General features: G+C 43.6%; 1 protein-coding gene across 3 annotated transcripts in view; it reads right to left on the minus strand.

Annotated features, from left to right (window-relative positions):
* Positions 1 to 18,701, minus strand: part of AOAH (acyloxyacyl hydrolase) — a 161,616-nt gene that overhangs the window by 23,092 nt on the left and 119,823 nt on the right. For all 3 annotated transcript variants that reach the window (XM_044246374.1, XM_044246375.1, XM_044246373.1), the window contains 3 exons: positions 11,021 to 11,057; positions 9,942 to 10,016; positions 1,641 to 1,813 (listed from right to left, as the gene is read on the minus strand). In XM_044246374.1, coding sequence (XP_044102309.1) covers positions 1,641 to 1,813; positions 9,942 to 10,016; positions 11,021 to 11,057 — 285 coding nt within the window. The remainder of the gene's footprint in view (positions 1 to 1,640; positions 1,814 to 9,941; positions 10,017 to 11,020; positions 11,058 to 18,701) is intronic.

The following is an 18,701-nucleotide window of genomic DNA, read 5'->3' on the forward strand; positions in this document are numbered from 1 at the left end:
GGACAGTGTTTGGCCAGGATGATAATGATATTTGTGGTGCACTAAGTAACTGAAGGGGAAAAATGACTTCCATCTTATTGGTGGGAAGCCTAGAATGTGGGGATTTACTGTTGTTCCCCTGGTGAAGGCACCACAGTCCTTTGAGAACTGGTTAAAGGGAACCTGCTCTTTTCATGTGTTAGGAAGGCCAAACTTCCTGAAGGAGGTGGTGGGGGTTGGCTGAAGCAGAGACTACGGGAGGAGGAGAAGAGGAGACTGGAAAGGTACAGGGAAGTTATTAATGCAAGGAAAAGCACGCCACCCCCACCCCCCAAGGTGAACACTGAGGAAGGAGTTGTAGGGTTTTCCCTTTGAATTGCTCACCTGACTCATTAGAAACTGCTTGGACCTCCAGAACACGTTAGCAGGGATCGGTCTAAGAAGGAGGCTATGGCCATTCCAGGGAAGGGGTCGCCTCTTTAATGAGACTGGCACACGTGTTGTTGACATGGGGCTGAGGGGAGGGAACCCAGGCCCCTCAATGCACATGCCTGTCAGAGAGGCCTGAGGCCAGCACTTCCTAACCCCGTCCCTGCTCAATTTTCTAGTAATACTTATCATCCTCTGGCATACTCCTACTGCAATACAAGCCTATGTTGGCAGGGATTTTTTATTATTGTGTTCACTTTGGTTATGCAGTGCCTAGAACAGTGCCTGGCACATAATAAATATTTTTTGAAAGGACATTCTCTCCCAAACAGAGAGAGAGCCCTACTACTCCCAGATCACACATACAATAAGTCATGCAACATTTGGAGCCTTGGGCTTTTCACCAATAACATGGAATTAACAAAAATACTGTTAATTGGATTAACAGTATTGTTTTAAGGATCAGCATGGCAGCCCTTCCTGATGTGAATTATTATTACTTTTACAATGTTTAGAAAGAATCTCGAATGCTAGAGATGCTACTGACAGTTTCTGGAGATCTTCGAAGCATTTCAGAGCCAAGGACTCCAAGAGAGTGTAGAAGCAGGAAGCAAGCTCATGGGAGGATGTGTTGTGTAGAATTGTAACTGCCACCAGGGTCCACAGAATTTTTTAGAATCTGGGGCGCCTGGGTGGCTCAGTGGGTTAAGCCGCTGCCTTCGGCTCAGGTCATGATCTCAGGGTTCTGGGATCGAGTCCCGCATCGGGCTCTCTGCTCAGCAGGGAGCCTGCTTCCCTCTCTCTCTCTGCCTGCCTCTCCATCTACTTGTGATTTCTGTCAAATAAATAAATAAAATCTTAAAAAAAAAAAGAATCTGGCCACCAGGGGGCACTCACCATTGGGGTTTGGAAAAACCCTCCTCTGACTAGAGCTCTATCCACTTATTCTAGGTTTCACTTTTCCTTAAAGGAGTTTCCTGATTAAACTCTTACCCTTCGGTTTGTCCTAATTTTACATTAAAAATTTCTGCCCTTTCTGACTTTGGATCTGCTTCTGACCATCTTTGGATACTGACCTTCAGAAGCATACCTCAGGGCTCTTGCCTTCCACCAGTTCTGACCTATGCCCTGTGGTGGCACTTTAGGTGTATTCCTACACGGTTTGAACTACATATATTTGAACGATGTAAAACGGTCATTGTTAAAGAGTAAAAGTATCTTCAAACTAATACCGAGAGGATAATATCTGTTGTGCAAATTATCCCAGAGAAACGTTCCATCTGGTAAGCCGTATAAAATAACATGGCTGCCATTTGGCAGGTGGGAATTGAGATACTTCAGAGTCTGCATCATACTGGAGTACAGTTTCTCAGGAGTGGTCATTTCTGGGACGGGGTCAACTTTCCTGTTGGTGAAAGAAATAGAAAATATCTTAGTAGATAAGGATAAATGCATACACATCCATTAACCCTCCCCAACCCCTCCTCTGCTTGCCCCCCCACACACAATGAAGTAGTTATTGGTGTTATTGGCAAAATATGTTAGGCTTCCTGATTCTCTTGTGGTTGGGTGGGCCATGCGACTGATCTAGCCTATCTGTTGTGAGCAGAAGTGACATGTGTCACGTTTATTGATATGAGAACCTCTAGAATGCTGTCATGAGTCTGGGCAATGCTCTATATAGCAGCTGCTTCCCTAATCTGAGTCCTGGAATAGAGTCCCGTGGTGATCCTTGGGTGACAATGTAGTAGAGTAAATGTTTGTTGCTTTATGCTACTAAGATCTGAGGTTGTTCCTGCAGCAATGACCTTACTTATCCTGACCAATAATAGAACCAAAGGGGTCTCGTGTTACTTATTCTTTGTTTGACCCTTTGAGATCTGTAGCTTCATCTTTAAACTTTTCACATATATCACAGTTAGGAAAATACAATTTTACTGAGAAATAAAATGTCATATTATGTCTCCATACTACATCCTTCCTTTCTACATTGAATTCGAACTTACACACTTTCAGGAATAGTTTGAGTTAAGATACTAATCTGCATTAACCTGGGAATACATTGTAGACTTTGCTAAGATTTTCAGGTACTCTGTAAAATGCCTTTTGTTAACCTAAATGGAATAAGTTGTTTTCTATTTGGAGTCCTTAAAATTCCTAATTTACATAATTATCCTACAGTGTGTTGGAGAGTTTCCCTCAGAATGTGACCTTATTCAGAAATAAAGTTTTTACAAATGTAAAGATATGGTCATACTGGATTCGAAATGGCCCTAAATCCAAAAACAAGTGTCCTTCCAAGAAAAAGAGGTGTTATGCAGACTCACAAACAGGAAAGAAGGTCATGGGAAGCTGAAAGCCCAAGGAATATTCTGAGGATTGCTGGGAGCCCTCCCCACGGCCCCTACCCCCAACAGGAGGCAGAAAGGACAAGAAACAATTTTTCCCCTGGACCTCTCAGAAAAAGCAGAGCCCTGCTGACACCTTGATTTTGGACTTCTAGCCTCCGGAACTGTGAGAGTTATTTGAAGTCACCCAGTGTGTGGTGTTTTGTTATGGCAGCTTTTGGGAACTTAATACAGGTTCCAAACCAGAAAAAGTTATTCTACTACTCACAGGCTGGACCTGAGGCATAAGAGACAATGGAAGGAAGAGACAGAAAAAAGCCCCTAGGTATGTTCACTATTATCACTTTTTAAAAAATTTAATTTTTCTTTTTTAAGATTTTAAGTAATCTCTATACCCAACATGGGCTTCAAACTTACAAACCTGAGTCATGTGCTCTACCCACTGAGGCTGCCAAGTGCCCCTCCACTGTTATCCCTTAAAAAGGGCTCCTAAATGGACATTAATGCTGCAATTTTGGAGGCAATTTTTCAAAATGTATCAACATTTGGTGCACCTGGGTGGCCCAGTTGGTTAAGTGTTTGGCCCTTGATTTTGGCTCAGGTCGTGTTTTCAGGGTCATGATATTGAGCCTGAAGTTGGGTTCTGGGCACAGTGGGAGTCGGCTTGAGATTTTCTCTCCCCCCCTACCCCACCCTCTTGCTCTCTTGTCTCTCTCTCAAAAAAAAAAAAAAAAAAAAAAAGTATCAACATTTGAAGTTGGCTTAACTTTTGAATTTAAAATTTACAGTAACATTTCTACAAATGTGCAAAGACATATATACAACAATGCAACACTGCAACATTGTGGAAAATAGTGTAAAGTCAGAAAAAGCCAAAATCCTGGTTATATAAATTATAGTACATCTAAGAGGTAGAAGGCTATGCAGCCACTAAAAAGAAAAAAGTAACTAATAGGGTGATAGTTATACAACATTCTGAGTTACTAAATGCCACTGAATTGTTCACTTTAAAATGGTTAATTTTACATTATGTAAATTTCACCTCAATAAAATAAAAAAAATTAAAAATAATGAAGTAGTCTGTATGCATTAGCCTGGAAAAGACTGCTAAAAAGTACTGTTGATTGAAAAGAACAAATTACAGAGCAGTAAGCATACTATTATTTCATTTCGATGAATATTAATCAGTCTTTAAGTTAGAATTTGCATAGAAAATATCTGGATGCAGATACATTAAACTGTCTCTATTGGGTAGCTTGGAGCAGGCTGGTAGAGGGCTGGTAGGGAGTGATTATGGGGAAACTCACTTCCTACACCTAGTATTATTTGAACGTTTCACAGCAGATGTTATTTTGTAATCAGAAAAATAATAAAAATAAAACAGATTCTCATATTATTTTTATTCTTTCTCAAGGAAAGGGGGAAAAAACTGAACTCTACCAAAGCTTTAATGGGAAGAGCAGAAAGCATTGTAATTTTATGTTATTTGTCCCCCACCTATTTCACTTAGCCAAATAAAATCACTGAATTGCTGCCATCCAGAGGTGACAGGCTGACCATGGATGCAAAGAACACTTCGGCTCATTTGTGATGAGCAGGATGTACCCAGGAAGAGGAGAAGGCAGAGCCAGGCTGATGGGTTGCCAGTAAGGTCTTAGTTGTAGGTGGGGTCCATACTTTTATACTCTCTAATGGGTTGCTTAGAACTCCCCCACCCAGCCCTGGGGAAAAAAAAAAAAGAAAGAAAGATGTCCTATTTTACAAAACCCCAGCATATAGAACAGAATGCTAAATTCATGCTTTTTGTTACCTAGGGAAAAATTATACTACTTTATGAGTAAAAATCTCTCCAACCTGAATAAAAAGATCTCATAAGGATATGCGATTAGGGTGCCTACCTACTAAGGGCCGAAGGCTGGGTAGTGGCTTTGGCTTAACTTGTATATGTGCAGAAAGTGCTCGAAGTTTGTGAAGAGGACTCAGACTGCCTTGAAGGTTTGCTCAGCCCGGGAGGGCCCACCCAGAGTCACCAGGCTTGATATTCACACTGTGTGTGTGTGTGTGTGTGTGTGTGTACTGTCGCAGCAGGGCTGAAATGGATACCTTATCTTCCATCATAGGTAAGGCTAGCACATACTGCTTATTAACTTTTGCCTTGGAACTTCAGCTTCTTCTTTTTATTTTTTTTTCTTTTCCTGCTGATACACCAGCGCTCTGGCACAAGGCAATTATGCTGAGCTATGGCTCTCCAATCACATAAAGCCAAGATGAGTTAAGATGGAGAAAAGTCTCCCAAACTCCCTATTTAATGATTATTTTTTGGCTAGAGACACAACCCTGATGATAACAAGTATTCCGAGCTACTTTGTGCTTTTGCAAAAGCACCCATAACTGAAGCAAGGATCACAGAAATGGCTAACTACTAAGTGAAATCAAAATGGAAGCCTTGGTGTTGCTGGCAGAACATTCTCCAGTCATCTTTGCTCCTTCGTGCACAGCTACATAATTTACACATGTGTGCTGTTAGATAGAACCACTTATTTATTTATTTTTTTAAAAGATTTTATTTATTTATTTGACAGAGATCACAAGTAGGCAGAGAGGCAGGCAGACAGAGAGAGGAGGAAGCACGCTTCCTGCTAAGCAGAGAGCCTGATGTGGGGCTCTATCCCAGGACCCTGGGATCACGACCTCAGCCGAAGGCAGAGGCTTTAACCCTCTGAGCCACCCAGGTGCCCCAATAAAACCCTTTAATGTGCATAGCAAAACTCACTGGTTCTTTTTTTTTTTTTTAAGTAAGATCTAGGCTCAACGTGGGGCTTGAACTCATGACTCCAAGATCAAGGGTTGCATGTTCTACCAATTAAGCTAGACAGGCACCCCCAAATTGACTGATTTTTAGTTCAGGCAAGAGGGCAAATGGATCTAAGTGACAAGGAGATGGGTCACCCCTTCTGGATGTTTCCATAGGTGCCTTCTGACTCCGTCCCTGAAAGATTGTCAATGCCATTTCGATCTGCCCACTCCTTCTTATCTGGTAGTTTCTGAGGAGAGTTAGCACTAGTATCTTGGAGACCCGAGTCCCAGGGGTTTGGGAAACATCTCTTAGGCCTTCCCTGATGTCCGCCGCAGGTTGAGCGGACTGAGCTGGAGGCGTCCAACCCTCTCCAGCCCACGTGTCAGGTCTGCTTTGTGAGCCCAGGCTTCCCTGCGTCCGCCAGTGCCTGCATCCCTCCGCACATACTGGCGAGCTCACACCGGCCACTCAGAGAGGGGAGAAGTAAGGGGTGCTGAGCTTACATAGGGCAAGCCTGGGGCATGTGATGCTGGTGACAGGGAAATGATGAGGGAGCGTTGGCATCCCGGGCTGGGCTCTCAGGTCAGGAGCACGCGGCTGGCCACAGAGAAAGATTCTCGCCCCAGGGGTGGCTCAGAGCCTGTCCTTATCCTCATGAATTGTGTCTGACCGTAAAAATAAGCCTTGTGACTTGGGTGCAGGGCCGGCTGTGGCTCTCTCATTACCCTGGCAGACATTCCAGCCAGATTTCACCTGGCTGATGCCAGAGAGCTGTGCCCCTCTTAAGGAAGAAGGCAAACAGCCTCTGTGGAAAATATTTCCCAGAACCACAGCTGAAGCCTAGACAGGCGTCACGACTGAGTGCTCAGCCCTCACTCAAGCTTGTACTGGAGTTCTCTCAGCGGCCAGGGAAGGCAGGGAGCCCTTTTCTTCAGGCCAGCCCGCTGGAACCGCATCGCTGACCTCCCACCGACCCACCTTGAGGAGGCATCTTGACACAGACTGGGGAGGGCTGGGGACTCCGCGGGCCCACATTACCCCACGCATGGAGATCCTGGGTCCCTGAACGTGGGGGTGACCTGGAACATGCTGGCTGCTTGGGAACCTCATTATCCTTCCCTTGGCTGCCCCCGCCTCCACAAGGAGGCTGGGAGAAAGAACTCCTCTGTGCATTCCCTTCCCCGCTGGTTTTTCTACCACTTGATTGGATGGAATGGAGTGTTTGCTGCCAGTGCAGGCTCCTTGGGGCCAGTGACCTATCAGCATGCTGGCTGGTTTCCTCTTTTTTATTTAAAATTTTTCTAAAAAATTTAAATTCAATTAATTAACATATATTACTGGTTTAAGAGGTAGAGGTCAGTGATTCATGTCTTATAAAATACCCAGTGCTTATCACATCACATGCCATCCTTAATGTCCAGCGTCTAGTTATTCCTGCTGGTTTCCTCTTAATGCAGTGCTGATCGGCTGCCCTGGGTGACATTGGAAACACTGGCATTGAAAATGCCAGAAAAGGGGCACCTGGGTGGCTCAGTGGGTTAAAGCCTCTGCCTTTGGCTCAGGTCATGATCCCGGCATCCTAGGATCGAGCCCCGCATCGGGATCTCTGGTTGGCGGGGAGCCTGCTTCCTCCTCTCTCTCTGCCTGCCTCTCTGCCTACTTGTGATCTCTCTGTCAAATAAATAAATAAAATCTAAAAAAAAAAAAAAAGAAAGAAAGAAAATGCCAGGAAAAAAAAAAAAAAAACAACTTGGGTGCCAGGGGACACAGATAACCTGTGTAGAGTAGTCCTAGCACTTTCCATTAGGTGAAGAATGTACAATTAATTATTTCTGGGTCCACTATTAAAACAACAACAACAAAAACTGAACCATGTCAGTATATGTGGCATGTCATGTTGTGGGGTAGAGGAAGGATTTATGATTTGAGGCCCTTAAAGCCATTCCCTTTCCCAGGCCGCCCGGGCTACTCAAGGTTCTGCTGCTCTAGCTCACTCAAATTTGCCCTATTTCTAGGCATTTTTCTCTTTTTGTATCACAGTCATTCCATTGCTTTTGAGGGCAGTGATAGGACAAGCCAGGGAAACTGGATTAACTTTGGCCAAACAGAGTAGAGCCACGGGGGAAAGCTGTGTTTGTCTATGTGACCTTTCTTCTTAAATTCTAGACATTAAAAAGCTATCTTCCAATCATGACCTTCATTCATTTAGCACGTACTTACTGAGTAACTGGGTGAGTTTGGAGAATTGAGAAAAAGCACAGGGCTGCATTATTTCAGTAAATGCTAGCATCATCATAAAAAAAAGGAAAGAAAAAAGTCAAGCCAATATCCCCAAACTTGTTCCAGGGCGGACTTATTATGCAACTCGTTGCTGGCTGGAGCTTTTTATGCGATCGCTCTGCTCATTTTGGGTTGTCTGCTCCACCTTGATGTGCTGGCAGATGGGGAGGTACAGCTGCCATCTGTCTTTATTTTTCTAACCCCACCGCAGGACATTGCAAAGTGGGCACTGCGGGGACATCCCACGCTGCCAACCCCATTCTTTCACCCAAATGCTCGCTGCTTCTCTGCCCAGATCCCTGGCGGGGGGAGAGGCTGGCACAGGTCTCTGGCGGATGTCTGCCTGCCCTTTGGCTCCTTGGAAAAGGAAAAGCAGGCCTGGGCTGGAAGGGACTCTGAGTAAGCAGGTTCTGCTGGAAAATGCAGGTGGAGAGGTTTGGGTTCTTGGAGTCAAAGCCTCTCTCTGCAGGTGTTCTGGGCTCATTAGCCATGGTTTGCTCTGTGTCCCCTCTGGGAGAACTTGATCCGGATGCTGGAAGGATGCTAGCTGATGTGACACAGGTTCGTTCTGTTCTGTGATAGGGCTGGGGTTGAAGCTCAGTGCTTCCCCTTCCATAAGCTCCTTGTGGTCAGGCCCTGTGGCCTCTTTGCCATTATGTCCCAGAGCCTGGTACAGCATTTGGCACACCATAGGTGGTCAGTACATATGTTTACAAAAGTGATTGTCTAAAGGAAAGCGGTTAAGGCAGGTGTGGACTATGAAAAGATCACAGAACTTCCTCAGAGAACCTGGTCTGCCTCTCAACCTTGCTACTCTTAGCAATATAAGCAAGTTCCTTAACCTTGCAGAACCTGTTTGTTCATACAAAATAGGGACAATCATACTTTCCTCTTAAGGCTGCTAGGGGGTGGTGTGACTCTTGGTGCATGAAGAGTTGGGGGGGTTCTGCTATTTGCCAGGGAGTTCTATGTGGCTCATCACAGAAGTTGGGACTTGAGTCTTTCTTGGGAGCTTTGGGGTTTGCGGGAGGGTGGTAAACTAACCCAGGGGGTGCCAAGGCGGAATTTGGCACATCAGTATTTCTGCACTGCAGTATGGTATCTCCCGACCAGAACTCACTTCACTAATTAGGTCTACACCTCCTTCACCGTGAGAGTTCCAGGGCTTTCCTACCTCATGGAGGTGCTGGTGAGGGCAAATGCATTTTAGTAATATTGAACTGGGTTTCTAGCACAGGCTTAGAGAGCTTGGTGAGTGAAAGCAAAGGACAGGCAGTCAGTAGGATGACCTACTTCTAGTACCGTTTGGGTTGGAGGCCAGCTCTGCCATTAATCAATTAATCAGGCAAGTCACATAATCTCTCTTGGCTTTACTTTTCTGTTTTCTGAGATGGTGGGTGGGTGGCTACTGGGGAGTTGTTCTAGATCTGATCTCACCTTTTTTTTTTTTTTTTTTTTTCCTTTTTGGCCACAATCCCAGGACAGATGGCATTCACATGTGCAGCATATTCTTAGGGGTACACACAATTTTTGAGAAACCTTCCAAAATGTTGTGGGAGACTAAGGCATTCAACAATTTGAAATCACTACTGATATTAGCAGTTTAGCAAAATTGCTTTCTTACTAAGGGCCATGGGCATAAATAAAAGTGGCTGTAAACTATACAGTTTGTTGGCAAATGCTCCAAATCTATGCTTTCTCTCCACATGAATACCGACATCAGAATGTGAGTGAGGAAGCTATTCTTATGGGGTAGCTGTGATTCAGCCTTGTTTTATTTAAAAGGCCATGATATTCAGGCTTGGATTCTTGGCTAGTAGCAGCATGTATCTTGTGATACAACTGAGAACTCATATCGTGACATACCCATCTGCTGGGAATCAGAGCAGAGAATTAATGGATCAGATATTTTTTAAAGGGTCTTCCAGCTTTACGAGTTGGTTCTATCAATTTCATATGTATCTAGGACTTGCTAAGACAGAGAAATTCAACTCAATAGTAGGATACTGTAACACAATGGAGTGCAGAAGAGAAGACGGCGGGCGGGTGGGGGTGGGGCTGGAACCCAGAGTCCAAGATTTTCGAAGCTTTCTTTCTCCTTAACTCACCCATTGCAGACATCGTTTCCGATCATGGCATATATGACGATGGCTGGATGGTCCAACAGTTGGTTCCTAGACAAACTGAGAAGCCAGAGATGGACTCTAAATGGCAAAACCTCAGAAACCAAACTTAGTCTTAGCCGATGTCACAGCCTGGGCCCATGAAAGGATTTTTGTGTGCCCCACTCACCCCCTACTTTGGTAACTTTTTGCTATTTTTCTTTCTTTCCATGATCACTCTTCCCCTTTTCCCCTTCTTCTGTATAATCTGTACATTACTTTCCCATGAGGGGAAGACCGCTTAAGTGCATAGAGTTGAAAACGGTGGACTGAAGTCTCCAGGAGGCAGACACGTTACCATCTCCTTAGGAATTTTCACAGCTTTTGTCCTCAAGTGTTACTGGTTTCCCTCTGTCCAGATTTGTAGGACATCTGGATAGCTGAGCTCTAGTACTGAACTTTCGAAATTCCAGGGCTTCCCAGTGTTTCCATTCTGGGCAGCCAGGGCCTTGCTTCTGAATATTAAGCTCAAAATGAGCACATAAAGTGGGAAAATGAAGTTTTTTTTTTTTTTTTTTTTTGTTGTTGTTGTTGTTGTTGTTGTTTGTTTGCCTTTTTTTCCAGCTACCTCAGCTAGACTTAAGTTTGACCCTCTTTGTATGCATTTTTATGATCCTTCTTTAAGGACATATGCACATTAATCATGTTCTATGTCCACTGGTCCAAGAAGTGATAATGTCCAGTGTGTGGGAGTCACTAGCAAGGTCCTGGTGCTCAGTACAAGTGATTACAGGGTGACAACAGAGGGTTTTCATTCTTTCCTCACAATGAGAAACCCAATTTAAAAACAACTTCGTTGGGGCACCTGGGTGGCTCAGTGGGTTAAGCCACTGCCTTCGGCTCAGGTCATGATCTCAGGGTCCTGGGATCAAGTCCCGCATCGGGCTCTCTGCTCAGCAGGGAGCCTGCTTCCCTCCCTCTCTCTCTGCCTGCCTCTCAGTCTACTTGTGATTTCTCTCTGTCAAATAAATAAATAAAATCTTAAAAAAAAAAAAAACAACTTCGTATATCCCTCTTTCACTTACGTCTCTAGAAATTTCTCCAGGTTTTGGGAAGATCCACCTGAATAATTAAAATTAAGACATAATTAAGGTTAGTGAGTTCATTTTGACACTATCAGTATGGTAATCTGACTGACTGAAAGCTCGGAGAAGCATCGCTGTGCAGCCAGAGTCATCCACCCCATCACAGGGACGGGAAGGACGTCATCCTGGAACGCTCCTTAATGGGTTTTCTGTTTACTTGGTGTTATGCTAACATAATTCTAAATTCTTTGGGTATTCAGATCTCAAGATATTTCCTAAGGATGAGTAAACCTTCTAGTAGATGTGAGAAAATGATATACATCTATCTCCAAGAGGAGACTACTCCAAAGATTAAGAAATTGGATGAGGGGCAAGAAGAAGTAAAAAGGATTCTTTGAGAACTACCCATCCCCCTAGAAAGCCCCATTTAATCCCCTGCTGGGATCCCAGCTCACCCCTGAGGCTTCTTCTGGTTGGCTGGACTGTGCAAGATGCTGATTGTTCAGAGCCTATATTTCAATTCCTATCATGACATGAGTGACCAACCTTGCTCTACCCATTACCACCTCTAATGTATCTCTTCCACAATAGTATTCATTTGATACTCATTTTACTGTGGCCATGCTGTTAGGCACTTACATTATTATTTCATTTAGGCCTTCACACAACTCTGTGAGGTAGGTACAGTCATATTCCCATTTTATAGATGAGGAAACTGAGGCATACTTAAGTGAGTTGCCTAAAGCCACACAAGTCATAATAGGGAGAACTGAAGTTCAAATTCAGTCCCTTCTGTCTGCACTGCTGAGCTCTGGCATATGCTCCTCCTCTAGAAAGAGTGAACCCAAAGAGGTTTACTGCTAGTTTGTCCCTTGGAGGCTGGTCTGCAGTAACAAGTGAGTAATCATGAGGTTAACTCGTGGGTGGTACAACTCATGGGACAAGGCAGTCTCCTGTAATTTCCGGCCTTCAAAGCTTGGGGGCAGATGCATTTTATGGCAGACCCTGAATGTTTTTACGGAGCCACATGGGGAAAGGGGGCCTGCACAGCTGTGAAGGCCAGAAAGGCCCACATTCCCCTGAAGCAGTGTGGCCCCCTTCTTCACATACAGCTGGCATCAAACTATACCGGCAGCCCCGATGTTCCCCGGGTTAACTCAGAAATGTCAGTACATTCAATGAAGGTTGCTTTACTTCCTTCTTTATTGCAGTAGAATATACAGCCATAAACTTTACCATTTTCCCTTTTTTTGAGCCCACAGTTAAGTGGCATTAAGTATGTTCACATTGTGGTGTGACTGTCAGTACTATCCACCTCCAGAACTTTTCCATCATGGCACACTGAATCCCTGTACTCATTAAAGAATAATCAGGTACCTCATATAGAGGGAATCACAGAATATTTGTCTTTTTGTACCTGGCTGATTTCATTTACTCTTCACAATTCTTCCGCTGGTAGCATGTGTCAGAATATCCATTCTTCTAAAGGCTGACGAATTTTCCATTGTATGGATATACACTTCTGGACTGTCCACTCCTCCGAACTGTCCATGGTGGATAGGCACTTGCTTGGTTTCTACCTTTTGGCTACTGTGACTAATGCTGCTATGAACACTGGTGTACAAGTGTCTGTTTAGGTCCCTTCTTTCAATTACCTTAGGTATATATTTTATTGAAATTGCTGGACCATATGGTAGTGCTAGGTTTAATTTTTTTTTTGAAGAACCACCATACTATTTTTTATTTCCTTCATGTAGCGAGGCGGGGCTTATTCAGTATGCACGCAAACACAGAAATGAAGAGCAGTCAGTTCATCTCTGCACGCATGCGTTCATTCACTCTCTCCATTCAATCGCCGAACCTGCCACATGCCTGACATGCTGCCACGTGCCTGTATGAAATTTACAGATGGGCTGGACACAACCTCTATACCTGAGGAGCGGCATCTGCAGGGGTAAGGTTTAATGGGAACCCAAAGGCAATGCTTAAAAAGAGGAAAGCCCAATGTGATTTCAGCCTCTTCTCTCTGCTCAGAGAATGTGCCAGATTTTTACAACCCTGAGTCCTGAAGGTAGAGACTCCAAGCATTCCTGGGTGTTAGATGGCTCCCTACTGTACTCAAGGGGGAGGAGAAGGACAGCCAATGCCTTCTGACATGCCCTATGGGGACTCAGTCATCTCAGCTGGGCCTTTCATTCAGTTCCTGCCCCACAACTCTCAACTTCCCATTTTCGGTAGGATAACAATCAAGAGGTGTTTAATTCTCACTCTTTGATTTTTCTCTTAATGAGAAATGAAAACTAATGAAAGCTCAAACCATGAGTGGGAAAAAAATTAAAGGACCAGGTCAGGCCAATAATTTTCCTCATTATCCAGAGTACAGCTGGGAATTTGAGGTGCAGAGCACCCACAGAGCTTGAGGGAAATCAAAATGAGAACCTGTAATGGCTTGCCACATAAGCAGCCTCCTCCCCTGCCCACACCATCCACATCCCTTGGCTGCTCCAGACAAGGATCGCAGGCCAGTCGCCACTGGGTGTGGTGAGTTTAGAAACGGCCATCACAAACAATCACTCAATGAGAGATCTCTATCCAAATGCTGATTTTTTCTTCTGCTGAATATTTATATTATAAGCACAGAATTCTCTGTGCTCTAGAGTTGTTGTGCCCTCCACAATTTCCATTTCCTTTTGGGAATCTTCCTTTGATGAGATTATGTAATTAGTTTAGGTAATTCCCATACCACTTTTTCTTCTTAATTCCCTCTCGCTGTCATTCTCTACTCTTTTGAAGCCCCATCAACATTTGCTGTCTCTCTCCCTCCTGAGCTCTATAGTCTTTCTGCTCCTGGGTGGAGACTTCTCAACTGTGGATTTTGCTGCTGCTATTGTAGAAAATACTGAGCAGCTGGACATACCTGGAAGATGTGAGCAGGAGACAAAGGCAGTTCCTAGCCTGTGGGATGTAGCAAAACAAGGGGGACATTTGAAGAACCGCCACCACCCCTGAGAGGCCCATAGTCTGGCCTCTACAATTCTAGTTCAGAGAAGTAGAAAAGATGTGACTACAAAAGAGGGGCATTTGATTTATGCATCAAGGTGACCCAAGGGAGAATCTATCTGTCCACAGTTAAGGGAAGAAGGGGGTCTTTTTTGGCCATCAAAATCAAAATTCTGGTTCATTCAGTGCCTTTTAAGTGAGGAAGAGTGCATTGCAAGAAGAGAAGAAGGGTTTCATATTCTCTCAGCACTGGCTCTCCTTCCTAAATAAATTTCAGCTTACACTTCCGCTGCTAGATCAGTGTTGACCACAGCAGCAAGTGCTTCATATCTTAGACATGCAAATCAATTGGTAACATACTTTCAATGGTCTTCTAGATGAGCTTGCGACTTTTTGTGCCTGGCCCAGAATAGGAGTGCTCAGTCTCAAATTCCTCATGGAAAAAGATAAGGTATATTTAAGTATAATAGGTCTTCATAAACTAATGCATTACCTTGATCATGTTTGGAGTACTTTGGGCCAGGCATTGCAAACGGATGCCAGGAACACATCAGCAAATAGAAAAGACATGGTCCCTACTCTTGTGAAGCTGATAGTCATGAAACAGACAATGACCATAAGGTGGTAAGGTTCTGCGAAGCCCTGAAGAAGTCATGTGAAGCTGTGTACTGAAAGAAAAGTAGGTGTTTCCTTTCTTGAATTTCTAAGACAAAAACCTGTTAATGAATTTCTAATAAAATACCTGTGGATTCTTACATCAGAATTCCTAGCTGAATGCCATCTTGGTTATAAGTATCTGAATAGGATGGGGGCAGATCCAGGTTTCAAGCTCTGAAGCTTATATAATCTGGGGGGCCCTCTTTAAGGAAAAGGACACAAAACATGAAAATGAGGCCTGACCTGAAGGGAAGCCACAGTGGAAGGAGACAAGGGTCTTAACCAATTGAGGTTAACTATTTTAAGTTGGCAAATTTTACAAACTCAAATAGTCACCAGGATTGGGGCTGGGGTTGGTCCTTCAGCTGCAGCCTCTTTACCTTCCTAACTCTGCCTCTTGGTGCTCCTTAGAGGTCATCTGTGAAGTCTTGGAGCATCCGCACTGGGTGGGACCTCCAAGAGCAAGTGATCAGGCAGTCCACTTTACAGAGGAGGCCCAGAGGTGGAAAGAAACTTGTCAAGGTCCTACAGCTAGTAAGCAGTGATCCATTCCGGATGCCAGTTTAACAACAGACATTAGTAACCACTGAGATAGATCAGACAGCCTTGTGTCTAGGTTGGGAGATATCAGAGGACAACAAAATGCTAACCTCACTGTCAGTTTGGTGGTGCTCCTAATTCTGGTTTTCTTCTTCAATCGACCTACTACTATTTACTTTTCACAGCTCTCCAGTACCTGTTCCATATTTTCTGGCCACGTTTCACAGTGGTATTCCGTGGGCCAGACTGGGTGGCGTGTACTTACTCTACTGTACCCAGAACAAGAAACCTAAAAAGCACTATAGAGAGTACAAAATGTTCATGGAAAACGTGTTGTCATACACAGACCTAAAGAAAATCTAATAATGCTTTTTAACTTTCATCAGATTTTAAATAATGGAGATTTGGCTATTTTTATAATTGAGGAAACATTTTGAAGAGTATGGATTGTATAAATCTGGCTTAAAAAATCAGCCATAAGAAATTTAAACTCCTTCATTTCTCTAAAGTTGTTTTCTTGAGATAAGTAGAAACATTCAGACTAAGACACTGACCTTGAGCTCAAAATAGTAGGCACTTAATAATTGTTTGTTGTGACAGTTCCTGATGGTGTTTCTACTACTGAAAATGCTTTCAAATTCACAAGTGTGGTTCTGAATTTCTGTGACAAACTAGATAAATGATTCCCCAAACATATATTTTTAAAAGAAAGTAACAGCCTTCCCACCATGGTTCTCACCTGACTCCTAGTCTCAGAACTTGACATAACTTCACAAACATCCTTCAGCCACTCTGAACTTCTCTCCTCCTCTTTCCCAAAGATTATTTTGCCCTTGGAGCCTCTTTGCACTGAGTCACCATCTCCTTCTGTTTTTTGGTTTCCTAATTTTTTTTTTTTTCTGCAGGACACTCTGCTCAAATGTACCTCGTTAGTGAGGTTTTCCTGTCCTTCTCCAAGCAGAGGTAAATGCCTGCCACCTCCAACTAATTCCTCAGACTTCAATCTACCTCTCTTAGTGTCATTTAACAAGAACCATAGTGGTTCCCTTATTTGTCCCTCCCCACCTTATTTTTGCCTCTTTTATGCTCTCCTTGAAGGCAGGGACTTTGTCCGCTTCATCTTTCTATTTCTAGTAGCTATTACAATACTGGAGAGGATACAAAAGGAGTGGTGGAAGCAAAATCGAGTGGAAAATGAGAAAAAGGGAAGTAAAAGAGAAGACCAAAGGTAAAGGCACATCCCAGCAAGATTTGGAGCTGATAAAAAAACCAGCAAGTTCATGTAAGTTACCAACACAAGTAGCAGTGAGCTCCCCTCCCCACCCCAATGTCCCTTATCTCAAACCATAAACAAAAGGGATCTCTTAGAAAGGAGACCCCCTAGGACTTCAGGAACACTTGCCATTGACAATGACATAAAACAGTAGAAGATATTTGCTTCTGTATTTGCCATTGGTAAGTGTGCAGACTAAAAAGGTACAGGATGGAAATCTTGACCTAACAGAAGAATGGAAAGCTCACATTCTTCACATTATGATCATGGTCAGGTGTTCTGCCTCAGACTGCATGAGCTGCCTGGAATAAGGAGAAGCCTTAGGAAGGGCTGCAGAGATAAATCCTAAGAAATTGCTCCACTCGGATCACAGTGTCTCCATTGTTTAATAATTCTTGGAGACTGAAAGCCTTGAAAATATTAAAAAAGGGAATAAATCCCCCTAATTAAAAGGAGGGAAATGTGTTCCTCTATAGAAAATGTGTCAGATTGAAATGTTTTTCTTTCAAAAGTTTCTGTTATAATAAAACATTGTATCTTGGAGATGCCTTTGGCCCTTAGGAGAAATGGCAAGTTTTGATACCTGCGGGCACTGAGCCTATCTGCATTTATCTTTTAGATCAAAGCATCTCAAAAATTGGTATTAAAATCGGGCTTTGTTGCTGTGAGCACACTGGATCGTGGCTCCCAAATAGAAATGTCCTAGTTGTCTTGTTATAAATAATTTCTGTCATCTCCTCTCGACATTTTGGGTTGAGACCAAAAATATGACCCAGGAGTTGGGTTCACTAAATACTTTCCTGAAGGCCTACTTGTACTTGGGAGGGTAACTTCTTTGCTTCTTTCCAGTACTCTGTAGTTTTTAAAAAACTGCCTGAAAATTTTCATTTTGAGATCATTTCCAGAAAGTTGCAATAGTTTACAAAGATTGAAATAATTTACAAAAAGTTGCCAAAACAGAACAAAGGATTTTCACCTTCTCTTTACCCAAATTCCCTAAAGGGACCATCTCTCACAATCACAGTGCTGTGATCAAACTCAGGAACTTCCCACTGGCACAAGCCTACTGCCTCATCTATAGACCTATTCAGATTGTCCCACTGGTGGGTCAGCCCAACTCAGACCCAACGCTTTCTGTGTGGGACCAACTCAGGATCACATACTACCTTCAGTCTCGTGTCAGTTTAGTCTTCTTTAATCTGGACTAATTCCTTGGTGCTTTTTGACCTTGACACTTTTGAAGGGTATTAACCAATTATTTTATAGCATGCCCTTCGAATTTGAGTTTGTCTTATGTTTCCTCCTGATTAAATTCAGGTTATGCATTTTTGTCAAGAACACAATAGCAGATGCTCAGTTAGCCAGTTACAGGTATAAAAAACAGGTACAAATTTTGTTGGAGAACAGAGATCACGAGGCGGCATGTAGTGTGATGAAAATAAGTTCTTGTGTGTATGACCGAATTCAGCAAAGCCTTGATTAATACTCATTTATAGTTTGTTTCTTCATCATTCTTTTACCTTTTTCCTTGTCTATCCTTTTCAAAGAGGACCACTTGTGATAAAGAGGGGACACCGGCACAGAATGCTGGGTCGGGGTATCTAATTGTGATCGCCTACCTCTCCAGGGCTGGTGTTAGTTGTTCTAGACAGTGAGGTGAAGACAGTAGAAATTTAGTAAAGATGCTGGCTTTAGAGGCCAGACTCTGAAAGGGGGACAGCATGGTGTGGCTGGAAGCAGGGACAGACATGCTCTGACACGGCTGGGATAATTCAGACCCAGGCTTGAGCTCTACCATTGACAAGTTGATGGACTATTAATCACCTAAGTTATCAAGTCTATCGAAGCCCCAGTGTCCTCACCTGTAAAATAGGGCTGTTTGTGGATTAAATGGGGATAGAATATGTAAATACTAGGATAGTGTCTGGGTAAGAGAAGAGAAGGTACCTTTAATGAACTGAATATTTGTGTTCCTCCAACATTCATTTTGAAATCTAACCGCCATTTTGAAGGTCCTTGGAAGTGGGGCCTTTGAGAGGAAATCAGGTCCGAAGGATAGAGTTCTCATGAGTAGAACTGATGCCCTTTCAGAAGAGGGGGAGAGCTGGTGTGCTTCCTTTCTGCCGCGTCACAAGTGGGGGCGACCGGAAGTCCACAGTTCACAAGCCGTGAGCGGGCTCCCACCCAGGACCCAGGCCTGCTGGCGTTATC

This window comes from Neovison vison, chromosome 4 (genome assembly GCF_020171115.1).
Source record: "Neovison vison isolate M4711 chromosome 4, ASM_NN_V1, whole genome shotgun sequence".
NCBI lineage: Eukaryota > Metazoa > Chordata > Mammalia > Carnivora > Mustelidae > Neogale > Neogale vison.